Source organism: Pygocentrus nattereri, chromosome 15, assembly GCF_015220715.1.
Source record: "Pygocentrus nattereri isolate fPygNat1 chromosome 15, fPygNat1.pri, whole genome shotgun sequence".
Lineage (NCBI taxonomy): Eukaryota > Metazoa > Chordata > Actinopteri > Characiformes > Serrasalmidae > Pygocentrus > Pygocentrus nattereri.
In genome coordinates, this window is record NC_051225.1 from 28,047,487 (window position 1) to 28,065,537 (window position 18,051).

Here is an 18,051-nt window from a genome sequence, read left to right on the forward strand (position 1 = left end):
GTATGTGCCAGCCATTCATATGTAGTTTGGGTTTATTTATGAGTTACATTTTATGAGAACACTTTACTGTAGTGCAGTTCACAAAGCTATATGACACCTTCATATGCCCTTCATGATGACTGACACAGACCTACATAAACATTTATAAACTTATACTTTTGTCAAAGTAGCATTTGTCAAAATTAGGCACATTTATATGCAGTCTAATAATCTATTAATAATCCGTCTAAAAGACCAATCGGAATAGAATATGTCCATGTATATACCTCAATCAGAATAGACTAGTCCATCTGAGACCATTCTGAATACAATTTCTATCCGATTGAATGAGGTGGTTAATCCTGTAAATAATCTGTTAAATAGAAGAATAATGACCATGTAAACTCCTGTATCTGATTACATTACCAATCGTAAAGTTTAAGTACGTTCTGATCATGTGTGTCGCGTCATAGTGAAATTTTATAACATTCAGCATGGCAGGAGCAGAAACTGGTCTTCAGAGGAGACGAAGTTTATGCTTTGAACTTTAAAAGGCGGTGGTGGGACGGATGTCCAGCTTATGTGTCTCAGAGCACAACGTCATCCTCTCGCCCTTATATAGTAAGGACATGTGAAGTATGTTTTGCTGAAATCAGTCTGAGTCTGACATCATTTTGAAGTAATTCAAAACACAAGCACTGCTCACTGCTGCTCATCTCACTCCGACTGGACTCACGTGATACTTGTTGTCATGGTAACGTCTACAATAAGTGGTATGCTATGCATAAGTAGCATTTTGATTCAGATTACTTGGAGTATGCATGTAAACAAAAAATTCCATAAGATTGTTGAGTAGAGCGAACATGTAAACACCTCAGTCTTGATCTATAAATGGAATGTATTCAATTGGATTGGCAAAAATGTAAACATGTAAACACAGCTGTTGATGTCGACATGGCGTGTATGTCAGGTGACAGATTTTTTGGTGGCGTTGGGTAATCATGACACTTTCTGGGATAGACTTTGGAGCACAGTGCATGTCACAGAGATATAATGTCGATAATACGACATATGCTAAAAAGAGCATTTTCTGTGGCCTTTAGGTAAAGTGAGTTTCATTTCATCATGTATAAGATTTATGCTGTCAGATAGTGTTATTATGTCAGTTGTTACAATGTCCAGTCATTTCATTCGAAAAAGTGCCATGATGCAACCCAGTGTCAGAAAAGAAAGTGTCACTTGGCACAGATGTTATGTTAACTTGATGTCAAAGTAGTCCTTATGACAGACAATGCATATTAGAGTAAATCCTTATAAATGTTTGTTTTGATGTTTGTTTTATGGTTTATTATGAATTTGGTACTTGTTTATGGATTTCATTTAAAAAGCAAAGCTGGGTAAACTTGTCAAGAAGTACATGCAGATGCGAGGAGTCAAGCTTAAGTGCAAAACAAAAATTTTGACCAAACTATAGAGAAGATATAGAAGACAAAACATCTTAGCTGCCCCACAAAAGACAGTTTAATTGCATATTATCAATATAATGCAAGAGAACGCACAATCACACCCACATACAAATGCTATGCTGTTTGGTGCTGTATCTCATTCACGACTGCTGCTATACTGCAGTCTATGTTTGGACCAATGTGCTGGAGTAGTGCTGAAGTAAGGGCCACTCTGTGTGGCTTTTGGAGCAGTAGTGGGGTACCTGGACGAGAGGCCTCCGTGGGAGCAGTTTGTGCGTGACGTCAGAAGACTGGTGTGGCTGCTAGAGAGGCATGGAGGGGTGCGGCCCACTGTGTTGCTTGGTGAACCCTTAAAATGGGAAGAAATGAGCTGGTCAACAGAAAACCCAGGGGTCTGCTTTCTTTACTGGCATATTCTCAGCCCCTCAAACCCCACTTTGAATGATGTAGTCTATGTACATGTTACTAGTGCATTACCAAAAGGTGCATCATGACATACATACAGTGTTTCTGTTGCTGGTTATCAACTGTAAATGTGAAAAACAACTGTGTGTTTTCAGCGGTCACCTTTCTTAGAACTTAAATAAAAAGCCAAAATTATAACAATAAATAAAGTCTTAAGCAATATAAACGTCACAGTGCCGGGAGTGAAGCTTCCCAGCATTTTTAGTTGATTTGCTTTATTTGCTCTTTTGTTTATCATGTTTCACCAATTCTCTTTGCATAAAAATAGTTTTGGCTTTTTAAGGCCTGGGCAATATGACAGTATATGTCGTTATCACCATCAATTATGTCACAATATGTCATAATATGAGCACTTTGTGGATATAGTCAGTACTTAAAGAACACATTGACCAACTGCATGTTTCATTGCAGAGAGCATAATTGGTCCTGTTTAATTAAATTAGTGCAGGGCAGAAATTGAAATGTTGAATACAAACCATTGTCTTCATAGTTTTTGATAGATGTGTATTGTGAAAAGTTCTTGAAGTATCGTGACATTATATTTTTGCCATATCACCCACCCGTTTATTAGCTCCATTATAGTATACTGAAATATAATTTGGCTGGATTAGACAATGAGGCTTAATGTTAATAACTGGATGACACTGCTTGGGTTTGAGGGGTTAACGTGTGCTCCTGAGAGGGTGCAGAGTGTACCATGGCTGAGGCGTTGCTGGAGTTCTTTAGGTGATTGTGCAGAAGCTTGGTTGCTCCATCCTGGAAGGCTTTGGGCAGAGCTCCTAGCAGCATAGTGAACTCTGGAGTGTTAAGCTCGAACAGAGAGATCAGCACCATCTGAGCTGCCTGCAACACACATTCAGACTAAAGTAAGAGGAAGGCTAACAGGCTAAATGTGAGAGACACCAGGAACCGCTTCCTTGATCTAGAAGTGAAAGAAATAGAGTCACCAAGGCAAAATATGGCGTTTCACGAGAGTAAAAGATGGAATAGTGACAGAATAGGCTTGGTCAGTGAAGAGTGGTCCCAGCCCACATAGTCAAAGAAGCTATAGTGAAGTGACCGCGGAATACCTTCTGCAGAATTTATTATACCAGGCAAATGTCAGAGATCACCATTCATTTATTTAACGTCCAGTGAAAATGGTCACTAAGTGTAATTTGAATTCATTTACCACAAAATCACACAGAAGCCTCAACAAATATAATATCAGATTTTTCAGAATTTAGTGTGATCACTCATGCTTTTTTAAAGCTTCCATGCTTTTTGGGAGACTTGCTTTCAGTTTTCAAAGAAGCTGCAGGGATATTTTTCCACACCCCAAAGTTTAGTCTTGGTGTATTTGCAGTTGGGTGCATTTTATGCTTCTTACGATCCAAGTCCATAAAAACCCTACTTCACATTTCAGATGTAAATGCAAAATGCAAAATTTCCTTTTTGTCTGTCTCCTTTTCTCAGTGAGAGCTTCTTGACATGTACACATCCTTTCAGACTCTTATCTTCTCACAGTGGATGAATTAACAGATTTGAAGCAAGAGTGGAGCTTGATGTTCTCCTCTCTCTCAAAGATGAAACCTTTAAGTTCTATTCATCTGCCAGGGGCAGTTTGGGTGTCTACCAGGTCTTGCATGATTGCGAGGAGTAAAATTTTCTATGTATCTTTTAATCATTTTTGAGCTCCAGTTTTGAAAACTCCTGTTTTTTCACTTACTTTCCATTGATTTTCTCCTTGCTTAGACTAATGGATTATCTTACATATAATCTCCTCAGAAATATCTGCTGCAATATGAAAAACGTGGACTTAATGGCCATATTGAATTAAATAAATTAGAAGTGGTCTCTGACTTTTGTACAGTACTGTATATTTCGTTCACATCTATTGAACTATCTTCTGCAGAACACAGAAGATATAGACACTTATTCTGACTAAAGACTTTGCAGGATAAATATCATTATAACAATATTCAAGTCGACAGCATAGAGAGATTAGAGGAAACTGTTAGATTCCACAACTTAAGCTGACATGCTTGCTCGTTAAATACATCAAACCTCTTCCACAGCACCAGAATCGTTAGATATTAACCAGATGAAAGCGTTGCAGTCATAGCAGAACTATATACTCATATACACTGCAATAAATGGTATCTTGACAAATGAAATGATCATAAATCTATTTGATATATCTAATAGATTTTAAGAGGAGCCAACTTATTTCTAGGCTATTACATGTTTTAAGTGGTTCTATTAAGTTGTTATCTCAGTACATTGGCAGATAGTTTTTCTTGTTAGATATATCGACTACATTTTCATTTGATACCATTTTTTTTCAGTGTACACATTTACAAAAGAACACAGCCCTTTACACGTTCTTCTCACAGAGATGTTAAGTTCTTCATTTTAAAATGGGGAGAGAGAAACGTCCTCTTGAAGGCCGTCAGACAGAGCAGGAAACTTGAGCATGGCAGGTCATGCATGGCGGTCAGGGGATCAATAGTCAGAAGACACTACCTGCTTGCATCTCTCCTCCAGGTTGCCCTCCATGGGCAAAGAGGCCAGGGAGCCGAGCCTGACCGACAGCTCCTCACTCACCCAGCTATGGAGGGTCTGATTGTTGGGGGTACAGCGCACACACACACAGGGTCAGGACAGCTGAAGTAGGGGACTAAGCACGACTCAAATGACTGTGGGTGAATGGCTATTATAGCCCCAAGCTGATCCTGTTCTAGATTACTTAAACTCTGCTGTTCACTGCAAAAAATAAAATCTTAACAAGCCAGAAAATCTTTAACACTAACATATTTATTACTGTTGTTATTATTATTGTATTATTGTTTTTTTTAAGGTTAACAGACTAGATTTAGATTTTTCCACAATTATTGTATTTAGACAAATTAGTTGAATTATATGGATTTCTTAAAATAAAATAAGAAACTTTGTTTTAAAGGTCTCTGCTACGAAAGAACAAATTTCAAGAAAATTTGATCTATTTTAAGAACCCCATTGGATAGAGGACTAACTTTTCAATCTTAAGAAACATTTTAAAACATTGCACTCTTACATACTCTTTCAAAGCGGAGAACTTCAAAACTTTTCGGCTGAATAATCTTATGCATACACATGTAGTCAATTCTATTAGCTTTAAAATAAAAATGCAAGCTCTATTAAGTATTTTCCAGATTTTCTGACTTGTTAAAACTTAATTTTTTGCTATTTTGTTGCAGCCCAAGAGCAGGTGAATTACATATTTCTGTCAATTTTAATCATCAATTTCTTTGGCATAAAGAAATAAATATTTCTTATAATAAAACAGATTATTTTGATTTGAGCCAGAAGTTATAACTTTTTATTAGTAATATTAAGGTGTTTATGACCTAATCAATAACCACTTATGAAATAATTTTAAACCATTCCTACACCTTTTATACAGCTCACTGTAAAGTTCTACCAGGCATTGTCATTTCAAGATATTTTGTATTGAATGAGGTTTAAAAATGCTTAAAACAAGATTAATACACTAGTTTTGGCTCATTTTAGATTACTTTTCATGTTATTTTTATGACATCAGATGAAAATAAAACAACTTAAATCTAGTCCTAATTCCATTCAAATATTTACTGATTTTAAGATATTACGATAATTTGCAGTACGACATCTTTTCAAGTAAAATTTTCTCATCATACTGACAGATACTTTTATTTGAAGTACCCTTTTTCTTGATACGGTTATATTCAATGCTGATTTTTTGCAGAGTGGGAAGTTACATATGCCAGACTTCTAAAAAGTACTGTATGTTGCAGTAGCAGCAGCTACTGAGGTGCTGAAACTTCAAATTTTTAGTTCATGCATTCACACCAAGTTCGGTTATCAGGCTCAGTTGTGAAACACACCCACCTTTCTGACATCTGAGCTTTTGGGTTCCATCGTCCAGGTGATGATTCGGGACACAGCTAGTCGCGTCTCGCTGGAGTTCACAAAATCTGTGGGATCCATCTGCCTAGCCAAGGACTCTATGTATTTCAGAATGGCCACCTTCACCTACACAACAGAGACAGCCAGCTCCAATCACTCCAACCAGGACAAATTAAAATATACTATAATGATAGTTTTATATCTTGAACTAATCAGACAATTTAGGGAACAGGGTTAAAGCTATGGAAGATCACTTAGTGAAGAACATCAGAGTCCACCAACCTTGAGGTTTGGGGTCTGCGTCTGATCAACAATAAAGCGCATAAGGATGTTGAACTGCTGGTCATATGGAAAAGAATCCCTGAGAGGAGGAGAGAAAAGAAAAATGAAGATATTTTTTTGTGTGTTTACATTAAAAGAGAACTGAAAGATGGGGGTCAGACCTGGTGATGTCCAGGGCTTTCTGCACTTTGGCCTGGACAGAGCCCAGAAGGTCAGCGCCCATTTTCTTCAGCAGCTGTGTGAGTAGCACAAAGAGCCAGTCCTGCAGGTCATCTCTGTGCAGCGTGATGAAGTCCACCAGCGTCTCCAGAAACATGCTGAACACCTGCCAAGAGAGCAGATATTTATGATGGATCAAAGCCACATATTTCATTAATAAGTTAGTAATTAAAGTGACAGAGAATGTTGACACAAAGAACCACACTTACTCTCTGATGCACCAGTTCAAACCAAGGGCAAGAACATGCAAGAAAACAAACATTATGTTAGTATCACAACACTATGTACTTCAGATAACTAAATACTAGTACCAAGTGACTTAGTAACTGAGCCATTATTAACCACTGACCATTTATGAAGGATGCATTTTTGAAGTGACTCACCTTGCTGTGAGGATCTGCGAACATCCTGGTGAAAATCTCACACAACCTCTTCAGTTCCACTCGGCTGAAAGGGAGAGATCTTGTATATAAATAAATCAGGCAGAACATATTCCTTTATTTTTTCCTGGCTTTATCTACCAACCTCTATTAGTCATTGCTAAAAGAACTGGTTGTAAGTTCAGACCATGCCTTCAACATGTGGTGGTAGTATGAGGAAGAATTGATTGAGGGAGGAGGAGAACTCTGAGAACTTGGGCTGGAGTTCTGGGCAGCATCTGCCTGTAGCTAGAAGGCCAGATCCCCCCTCATAGCTGGGGTAGGACTGATGCAGGACTGAGGAACAGGGAGGAGATGGGGTGGCAGTGGGGACTGCAAACACTTTGTTGTGGGAACGGAAGGTGAGGATGTGAATTTATAAGGTGTTGGATTGAAAGAAGGAGGGGTTTCAGCCACGCCCCTCCCCCCTCTACAGAGAACAGTTATATATGGCATTTTCCATCAAATTTTTGTGTATATTTTCTATTTCTTTGCTGAGTTTAACATATTGGAAATATAAAATTAAGCATACCAAATAAAATGTGCTTTAACTTTTGCACAGGTCACATTTTATGTTTTTTACCCCATTAAGTCAAATTCAGCAAATAAACAGTAACTGTCCATTAAGTTATGCAAAAAGTGTGTTAAAAATTAGAAATTAGGAAGTTAAATTATTTTCAATTAGAAAGTCAACAAACCATGTCATTGCTTGTTTTGCTTCTCTTCAACGTCTAGTAAAGGCGACCTTATACAGTGTTGTACACATTAACCATACAGAAAGATGACTTTCATAACAATCTGAAGCATCCAGCAAATGGCATGCTATGTCAAAACATATCCAGACACTCCTTCTAATTAGTAAATTCACATTCATTCAAAAGCTATTTTGATGGGCACTTATTGATGTATAATCTCCATAGGAAAGCATTGCCAATAGAATAGGACATACAAGCAGCTCTCATCATGCTCAATCTTAAGAATCGGCTAGAGGGGTATAAAGCATTGGGCTGTGAAGTCGTGGAACACTTCTCTGTAGTGATGGAGTTCCATCCAGTACTTTTAGGATGAGCTGGAGTGATGAAGATCTAATCATTCAACATCAGTACCTGAACTCAGTAACGTTCTTGTGGCTGAATGCTATCAAATCGTCCCAGTAATGTTCCAACGTTTTGTGTTAAGTCTTCCCAGGAGATTAGAGGCTGTTACTGCAGCAAAACAGTAACTCCCTACTAATATCTCACCTGGCCAAAGGAACCCAAAAGCTCAGATGTTGGATGACCCCAATAGTGGTACACTAGTACAGATGTATACTGCACCCAGTACCTAAACTCCCTGAATTGCACTGCTAAAGAAAAGTCACAATAGCTCAACAGAAAAACACAATTCCTGATAAAAGAGATTTAATAGCAGTACCTGAGGATTCTTTGGCTCTTCAGAAGGTTCTGGAGGCCCAGCAGACCTTCTTTGCGCTCGGACCAGTTGGAGCTGGCACAGTGGTTTAGGACCTCAGCTACGTCCTCCGTCTGCCGCAGGTAGTGCGGGACTCCACCATTGCGTGAGCTGCATGACCACTCCGAGCAGGCGCTGGACGCATCACTGTTGGCGTCATCGTCCGAGTACATGCCAGGAGATTCATACCGTCGTCGCATGGGCCTCCGCTATGGACCGAAGAGAATAACAGAGATGACCATAGGACTTCATCTGTATAATTGGAGTATTATACTTAGTATTGATGTTCTACCATGCATGCAGCAAAGTTTTCGAGGATCTGCTGTCATGAGGACAGAGGCATGCCGTGGATTGATGATTATTGGCAAAATATTTAAGCTGTTTTCACACCTAGTTGGTCTGTTAAAAATGTGTTGGTTTCACAGTACAGTGTGATAAATTATATATGAGGGTGTTTGTGAATTGGTCCAGAATTTGTCATTGGCAGAATTTACATTCTGCTTGCCATATATTCTGAATACTTTCATGTTCGTTTCATCGTATTTAGTCCAGTCAACACCACCACTAAGTATAGGTTATTCACTAAGGAAAACTAAATGCTATGATTCTGAAAAGATGTGTAGCTGTCAAGAAGTTGTTAAAGAGAAAAGGAAACAGAAACAAAAAAGAAGAACATATGCAAATCAAATAAAGAAGTTGCTGGTGTTCTCAGAACAATGGACTGACCACCCCAGAGTCCAGACCTCAACATCTCTGAATGTGATTGGGAATATTGGGATTCTGAGAAAAAGAAAATTAACTTATAAGACTGAAATTTGGAGGTGTGGAAAAACATGGCTGGGGATTTCTTTGAAAAACTAAAAGCAAGTCTCCTAAAGAGAATGAGAGCTATAAAAAAGTGGACACAATCATTTTGATATTAAAAATAATTTTCTGTATGTTTTCTGCTTTTTTCTGATGCTGAAAAATGTATAACCTAACTGCTGTTTTCACAGGAAATTATGTAAAAGAAGGGTGGTTGATGACTGGTGCAGAGAACACTACATTACTTTTCTACTCTTTTATTGCTTGTCTGATATTTTAAGCTGCAGCCCATGTTGCTAGAAACATGAGTGTTCAGAGTTACATGTTAAACAGGCAGGTTATGCAGACAGTGCAGTGATGCTAAAGAAGAGGAAAGCATGCTCTGATATTAAATTACCTCATTTGGAGCAGACCATCGTTACAAACTGCCTTACTACTGGCAGTTAACAGAACCTAGGTTTAATGGAAACATACCAAGACCCGCAATTTTTGGGCAGACCATGGCTGAGTTGGTCAGTGTGCACCTGAGTGCAGGTGGAATATTCACACTTGTCATAATAAAACAAATAAAAAGCACCAAACGTGGCAGGTGTGAAAACAACCCTACATACAGAACATTTAAGTATGTTTTAAAGTGTAAGAGCACATTTAATAAGCAATGCCTTGCATTCTGTATGCAAAGTCTCTTTGTACTGGAAATGAGATCTGGAGATGATGAAGATATGGATGGAGAAAGAGGAGACGCATTCATACATCAATAAAATACTACCTTATTCCTGGAGTCTCCTAAAAGCTGATGAGATTTAAGACAGCCAGAAAGGGAAAAGCAAAGACAACCACATATCAACAGGGCTTTCAGTTCAGGATTAACACACAGGTCTGGTGTTAACTGCTACAATGCTTACTGCTAGTGTTACGTGTTATGTGTCTGATTCCCCTACCACCAAACAAAAAGTACTGAATGAACAGCTTTAACCCCTTAAACTCTAAACGCCCATAAACAGACTTACATTTCAGTTTCATACTATCACAGCTACACACATATACAGTCGTATGCAAAAGTTTGAACATCCCTGGTTTTGCCTGCAAATTTTTGCACAGTTTGACACATTGGAAGAAAATAAAACTATGGCACAGACTACATTTTATGTTTTATTATTTGTTTCAATGTTAAATTCAGCAGATACACAGCAGTTTTGCAGTAAATTGTGAGCTCTGCAGAGGATGTGTTAACTTTTCATTAAAAAAAAAAAAAATCTGACCAGGGATGCCTGCATATGGCTTTTTAGGTTTCATAATATAAACAATATGTCTTATGATGAATTAACTGAATAGTAAGTCTAAAGTTTAAGGAGTTAAAACTGAAGCAGACAAATGCTTGCGAAATCTCACCAGGGCATCAGCCACTGCTGCCTCCACCTCCATGCCAGTGTTGAGGATCCGCATGGCATTGACTGAGGCAGAGATACGCGCCTGATGGATCAGACCAAAACGATCTGAGAGAGAGAGAGAGAGAGAGACAGAGAGACAGAGAGAGAGGGGTTAAGCATATGCAATATTATGTACACAAAACATCCTTTAGCAATACTGTTCACATCAAAAAATTAAAATAAGTGCAATTTAAATACAAAGATACCACCAGAAAACAAAAGGCCCCAAAAGCACAAAAATATGTATGTATATAAAAGCGGATTTGATGCTTTATGCTACAATCTGTATGTTTTTAAACTGTTTAATAAAAATGTTCTTGATGTAATTGAGTAGACAATTATTATTTCAGACCTAATTCAGCTTTACTGTTTGACTGACTGTAGCTTTAAAGCTCCAAATGAATAGAAACAATTACCAGGTCGCAAATGAAGACATATTCAGTATGACATTTCAAAATACACAACAACTGAATCACATCATAAACATTACAAACATAAAATCATAAATTCATCAACTATACAACAAATGATATAAAGAAAAATATACAAAATCAAAAACAAAACAAAAAAAAAACTTTCACACTTCACACCTTACAGAGTCCAGCTCAACTGGCAGACATAATCACGACTGTAACACTAAAATCTAAACACTAAAATACATAAATGCATTCTGCACATTAAAAAAATGCAAACAGATGTTCCTGGATGAGCTGCAAGACAAGGTGTTATGTACAACTAACTGGATTTCCTATAGGTCTCTGAGGTCATGTGTCATTTTGTAGCCAGTGTCATGCCCAATTAAGGAAAACTGTACACACTGAAAAACACATCTGGAACATTTTTGTTTACCACATTTGCAAAATACTTTCTCTGGGCTACAAAATGATGTAACACTTAGGTGTGAAGTGTGAAATGTGGCTCCCCCTGTGGGTGTGGAGCTGGACAGTGTGACGATCACATGCTGGAGTGACCCCGTGGGACATGCAGGTCACCTGTCTGCAGAGTGTCGCCCGCTGTCAGGGCGCTGGTGGAGCGGGAGTGGCGCCGGGACGCTGTGCAGCATTAAGGAGGGACAGGACACCCAAACACAGTTCAGATTAAGAGGCCTAACCAGCCATTTATTTTAAACTCTCAAATATTCTTGCAAGGTTTTCTTACACTAAACAGTCCTAGTGTGTCCCACTACTTTGGGTATAAGTGTGACTTGTAGCTGGATGCTTATCAAAGTGAACTCACATTGTATTAAGACTAGCTTTTCATGTCCAAACTATTATTAAAGGCCCCATATCTTACATGTATCCTGTGTTTTTTCCCCTGGGACTCACTTAATGTTTGTGTAAGGTTATGCACAAAAACAGCCATAATTAATTTTTACATGATGACATGACCTCTCTTTATCCCTTAGAATTAAACAGGCTGTTTTGTTACTGTGTCTTTAAGACTGGTATATGTAAATGAGCTCTATTCTGATTGGCTGCCCCATATTGTGCCCTATTCAAAAAGCAGTATGGATTGAAGCATTCCTTATTTACTTCAGTGTGAGTGGGTGGGGCAAATCTGCTGCAGGCTGACATGGTTTTTCAATATATGGGTCCTTTAAAAGCACCCATCTTCTGGTGACAGGTCTGAGGGCTGATGAGTGCTGTGCAGGTCTGGGTATCAAAAATCAATATTTTTATGGCACCAACTAAATCACTTCACCACTATCGAGTACTGAAAACCGTTATACCAACTTTAGACAGAAATCCTTTTGTATTGAGTGCTCTACACCTTAATTTTAAGACAATGATCAAACATTCTAATCATAACCCTTCTGAAACTTGTCAGAAGTGACAACTTTGTTAACAGCTAATTTTGAGCATAAGTCAGTACATCACTACCAAACACAGCTTTGAATAACTGTACACACATAAAATCATAATATTTTTCATCAAAATGCAAAAAAAAAATGTTTTAATTGAAAGTATGTTTCGGGAGTGTCAATTCTTAACATTTGGACTTTGAGACAAATTTAACTCATGATAAATCAAATCTTTAAACAACAAATTTTGAAGAAAAAAAAAAATATATATATTGTTTTAACATGTTGAAATTCAGGGGTTAGGCTTTGGGACAGACTCCTCCCCATAGAAACTAGTCTACAAAATGATGATTTTGCGTGTATGTAGTTTACTATCTCAATTAATGCCTTTATTTTAAATTGTTCATAACATAAGCCTTGTAAATATCTAATGTCTGAATATATTTTAATAGTTTTTACTATGGGAACTGCAATTTAAACTAATTTGGTAGAACAATCCACCCAAGCAGTCTTAAAAGTGCTAGAGAGCCAATGAGCGCACTTGTTAAAAAATCTAGACTGCTGATGGGTTGTGTAAATTAGATATTCATATGTTTAATGTTATTGATTACTCTGCCATCTGCTACAGTCAGTAAATACACCCACTTCCAGCACCTCACACTCATTTTTGGTTTGCTTTTAAAAGCAGGTATCAATTTAGGAATCACTGTCAAAGTAGAACTATGGACATGTGAACATCTTAAGCTATAGCCTGAGTTACTCAGATCACAGAAACGGAGTAAAATCTAGGGACTTTGGTATTATTCCCAAGGTAGTACTGTCACATATATGATACCACGACACTGTTGCCCTCCAAATAAATCTGGTTAGTTTTTTACCCGTTTAAAATAACACACTTGTTTATTTAGAGCCAGTTGTCACCAAACTTTTGATGGGCAGTGTACATGCTGGGAACAATACAGTGAATGAAGAGAGGAAGAGGAACAGGGACAGAAAGTGGCAGCTCAGCATACAAAATCCTCATTTGGTTTTCACTCATGTTAAAGGGGAATTACTGTTTGTTCAATATTCTGCGCAGTTTCATTGTTGACATGTAAACAAAGTCAGTCAGAGTGATTTGATGTGAAATGGTTCATTGTAGAGAAACTTACTGACTCAGATTTCTTTACACTGCCATGTTGTTTATGCTTCAAATATAGCCATTTTATTTATGATTTTATTTTATTCCATTTGCAAAACCACCAGTGAACCTTGTAAAGGTTTTATGTTGTATTTTTTATGTGTTTGTGGTAAATTTAAAAAAAAATTATTTTGCCTTACAACGCCATTTTAAAATACATTTTATGCCAAAATCTCAAAAATTAGGCAGTAACTAGAGGAGGGCAGCATGACAATATTTTATTGTTATACAATTTGTTATTGTGATAAAAAGTAGCATTTCTTAGCATATTGTGCGTATCATCAGTACTTAAAGAACTGTTTCATGTTTCATTAAAATGAGAGCATAATTAGCTCTGTTTACCTGGTTTAAGTACAGCATGTAAAATGTTGCATAAAATTCATTGTGCACAGTTTTTAATCACACTTTTTGAATTTGTCACTGCTAGTGCGTTGTGTTCATCGCTGTTGTCGGAACAAAACCTCATATCTCCAAAATGATAACTTTACAGGAGAAGGAAAAACATACTTTACTTTTAATGTAAGTCAATGGAACCAGAATTTTTTCCAAGTCATTTTGGGCAGCTTCTTTTAGTTCGTTCATCATGGAATTTACAGACATTGTAAAGGGCAACAGGTCTTTTCAAATTATGTCAAAAACTGAAAACGTCAAAAATGGAGATACAAGGTTTTGTTTCGACAGCAGCAATATATTTACCTATCACCACCATTGTCAATAATGCTGATTCAAGAAGTTTCTCTAGAATGGAATATCCACTCTGAATGACTTTGTTTACATCTTACTCTTTTAACTATGCAGAAATTTGGAAAAATTGGTGGAATTCCCCTTTAACACCACTCCTGGACTAAAGGTTTATTCTGTACAGAATCATGACCTGCAGCCTCCATTGTTCTCTGTCTTTAAGTGTCTGTGTAAGACAGTCAGTGTGCGTGACTCACCCAGTGGTGTGAAGCCCCGTGCAGGGCTGGTGTCTCTGCTGCTCTCTCTGCTGGTGTCACGACTGCAGCCCTGACTCATACTGGGCCGTGGGATACGGCTGCCCCGCACTAACACCCCCCCCATACATGCACACAGAGCAGCAGGAGAGAAGAAGGTGTAGCAGTTAGGACAAAAACAGACGAAGAGACAGGGTAAGTGACACAAGAAGAGCAAAGGAAAGCAGACGGAGAGGAGGAAACAGGAGAGGACACAAAGGTAGCTTCATGCACTGGAGCAATTCAGTAAGTTTAAGCTTGTTAGTCTTGATTACAGGTACGTTATATAGACTGAGATGATATGTTGGCTTGGCTGCATCAGTAAATGGGGGCGGTTGCACTTGTGGAAAAGCACTGGTCATTTCTGTCCCTAAACAGAAGGTCAAAAAGCATTGATTTATCTAGATATGTGTTGTGTGTACACAAAAAGAAACATATTTTAGTAAAATAAAAACAAGTAAATAAATAAAACACAGCCATGCACTTCACATTCAAGATGATTATGCTTTGATCTTCCCAGTAATACTGGATCAAATCCATGTTGCTGTTGTCTATTTCGCTCCACAGAAATAACCATTTTGTCAACAAAGCTGAAGAGTGACCACCCACTTTTCATTGGCTCTGGCTCTGGAAGCAAAAATCCTACTCAATTTTTCGACAGACATTTCAGGACAATGTTTATACAAAGAGTATTAAGCATCCAACCAAACCGACCAGCTACAAGATCAATCATGGCATTGCCGATATCTTGAGGAAAAAAGTTTTGAAAAACAGACAAAACGGCACAAGTATAAGCCTGTAGTTACCATTTTTAAGGAACTACTCATCCCAACAAGCATTGTGTATGATGTCAATCACTTTCCCTCTTCCCACTTCCAACTGTTTCAGCAAACATTTTCAATCATAATAATTCCCTCTACTGTTTTTCTGTATATATTTGTGAATTGTATCTGCAAACTGTTGTTGAACTAAATATTGTAAAGCTAATTATTCAAATATATTTTCATATTTTGTAAAAATACAGTATAACACATGAACAGCCATCAAGGTTTTCCCTTTTAACTATGCTATAAAACATTTTGTTGATTCACATCTTCACAAATCCTCAAGCAAAAAATAAATAAATAAATAAAACAAATACAGAGAAACAAGTGTGGACATCGTAATGAGAATTAGGGTAAAACTGGCCAAAAACATTTCAATTAAAAATTAACTTTTTTGCTGTACCATATAGCATACCTGTGTGATGCTTGACACTCAAATGTTTATGCACACGTTTTGAAGTGGTTTCATGCGAATTACTCTAATATTGCCAATACCAGCCTGTACATAAGTTATATTCAAAACATGAAACAGACTTCATAACGGTCAGTTCCCAAACTCAAATGAAGTTCAAAAACTTTCAATAAGCAGAAGAAATTCATATAAATCATGTAAATATAATATTGTAGCACTGGAGGTGAAGCTTTCCAGTATTCTTAGCAGTTTAGCAGGCTTCCGTTAATTAGCGTATTTCTCTTCTGTTCTCCTCATGGTAAAGCATTTTACATTATTTTCTTAAAGCAATTATGATGTGTTATGTCCAGGTTTATCAGGTCAGCCAGTAAAACTATGAATAATAAAGTAAAGTATAATAAAGTCTGTCATAAAAGCTCCATTAAGATTGTCATAGATTTCATTGCAGTACATTTATATTACAATAAGTTAAGTGATACTTTATTAATCCCACGGCATTTAACCCATCTGTGAAGTGAAACACCACATACACACTAGTGAGCAGACACACACTAGGGGGCAGTGAGCACACTTGCCCAGAGCGGTGGGCAGCCCTATCCACATCACCCTGGGAGCAGTTGGGGGTTAGGCGTCTTGCTCACGGGCACCTCAGTCATATGCTGTCGGCCCTGTGGATTGAACCGGCAACCTTCCGCACACAGGGGTAGTTCCCTAACCTCCAGCCCACGACTGCCCCCCGAATACAACATAACACAAGCCGTTTCTAAATATAAAAGATCTATCAGCAGCATTTTCACTGATACCAATTAATCTATGCACCCCAGAATTATCATTTGAGCCTCAGTGTGCAGTGCAGTGTAACTGTGTTTGGAGTAGAGCTTCTCTCACCCTGGCCTGAGCGGCTGGGGCTGGTCTCTCGGCTGCAGCCTTGACTGCGGGGAATCTTACTGCGCTTTTCAGAGGTGGTCCCACTGCCTCTGGCATGGTGGACTTTTCCATATGACTGACCAATAAGCTTCCCAGGAGAGCTGGAGCGACTCCCAGCTGTACACACAGAAATAGAAAGGTTGAGTGATGAACAGAAACATCAGTGAAAAGTATCTAAAAAGTGCATCATGTGGTACTGTGGAAATCATAGACCACTCTACATTTATTTACTATCCAGGCAAAACGGCTGTAAAAAAAAAATCACAAAGAAGCCTCAACACCTAAATATAACATTTTTATAACAAATTTAGGGATGCACAAATTAAACAGGCCAAAATTAATACTGGCAATTTTTTGCTCAAAACACAAAATTGGTTATATTATTGTTTTTATTTTGGAAGATTTGTGTTGCAGTTTTATGACTCAAACAAAATAATGGCAGGTAAGTGTGCTCAGACTGTATTTGAGTGTTGCTGCTATACATGTCGTCGCATAAATATACAGGAGCGATGACCCTCTCGGCCATCAGCTGAAATTGGAAGGCAGAGCATGGTGAGACACACTTGCACGCAGGTGTTTGGTCTCATTTAAAGGGCTTTCCAATGTGGATAGCAAGAGATTTTTTACATTTATTTCTGTCCTCTGTATGTAAAATTTAATGTCATTTTGTGGTCAATGCTGTTGGGGATCCAGCAAGTTGGTTTAGCTAGAACTTATAACTATAGCTATAACTTCCACTCGTCGTCTCCCCTTTTTGTTTTAAACTGTCTGATAACTGGTCTGTGACACATGACTCATTGTGCTAGATAGCCAGTTGCCTCTTACTTTCAATGCATTCAATTTATTTGATTCATATTATTTATATATGCAAATCATTTAACACTGAATTTTTTTAATGGCAGTTTGGCAGATCAAAGAGCAAAAATGTGTGCTTTTTATGCGTTCAATGTGATAAAAAGCCTTAAATACTCATGATCTGAGTAGTGCTAAGATGTAATTTTGGTTAAGACAAAATCTAAGTGGTAAAATTACAAAGCAGGCTTCCCGTCTAACTGTCTGTTGGAAGGGATTTTCCCTCTATACTCATATTCTGTTAGAGTTATAAGGTCACAAGAGAGGCCTTAAAACTGGTAGTCACTTATTATTGGTGTTATTATTTTGTTCCCTGGTTATTGGTTATTGTTTGTGTTCATGCTACAGTTCTTTGTTGTTCTGGGGTGTTAAACATGACTCATGTACAGGCTTTCAGGGACTTACAAATACATAATGCAAAGTACCATGTATGTCAAAGTAACTACTTATAATGTAAATGGTTTGGGAAATCCAATTAAGAGGGGTAAAATTTTGGCAAAATTAAAAAGGGAGAGAGTAGATGTAGCTCTCCTGCAAGAGACCCACTTATCTGTCTTGGAACACGAAAAACTTAGGAGATGGAGATTTAATCTGTATTTGTCCTCCAGCGGGCAAGGCTGTAAAAGAGGTGTAGCAACCTTAATATCTACCAAACTAAACTT

At 37.8% G+C, this 18,051-nt stretch overlaps 1 protein-coding gene across 21 annotated transcripts in view; it reads right to left on the reverse strand.

The window, feature by feature from the left end:
- The window catches only part of LOC108444238 (CLIP-associating protein 1-B), a 96,850-nt gene that overhangs the window by 12,947 nt on the left and 65,852 nt on the right, over positions 1 to 18,051 (reverse strand). For 9 of the 21 annotated variants that reach the window (XM_037545552.1, XM_037545556.1, XM_037545571.1 and 6 more), the window contains 13 exons: positions 16,499 to 16,654; positions 14,339 to 14,446; positions 11,412 to 11,471; positions 10,382 to 10,485; positions 9,759 to 9,782; positions 8,150 to 8,394; positions 6,701 to 6,764; positions 6,527 to 6,529; positions 6,260 to 6,423; positions 6,099 to 6,177; positions 5,799 to 5,942; positions 2,607 to 2,753; positions 1,688 to 1,794 (listed from right to left, as the gene is read on the reverse strand). In XM_037545552.1, the coding sequence (XP_037401449.1) occupies positions 1,688 to 1,794; positions 2,607 to 2,753; positions 5,799 to 5,942; positions 6,099 to 6,177; positions 6,260 to 6,423; positions 6,527 to 6,529; positions 6,701 to 6,764; positions 8,150 to 8,394; positions 9,759 to 9,782; positions 10,382 to 10,485; positions 11,412 to 11,471; positions 14,339 to 14,446; positions 16,499 to 16,654 (1,405 nt within the window). The remainder of the gene's footprint in view (positions 1 to 1,687; positions 1,795 to 2,606; positions 2,754 to 5,798; positions 5,943 to 6,098; positions 6,178 to 6,259; positions 6,424 to 6,526; positions 6,530 to 6,700; positions 6,765 to 8,149; positions 8,395 to 9,758; positions 9,783 to 10,381; positions 10,486 to 11,411; positions 11,472 to 14,338; positions 14,447 to 16,498; positions 16,655 to 18,051) is intronic. The other 12 variants (XM_037545565.1, XM_037545564.1, XM_037545562.1 and 9 more) reach the window with 3 other exon arrangements.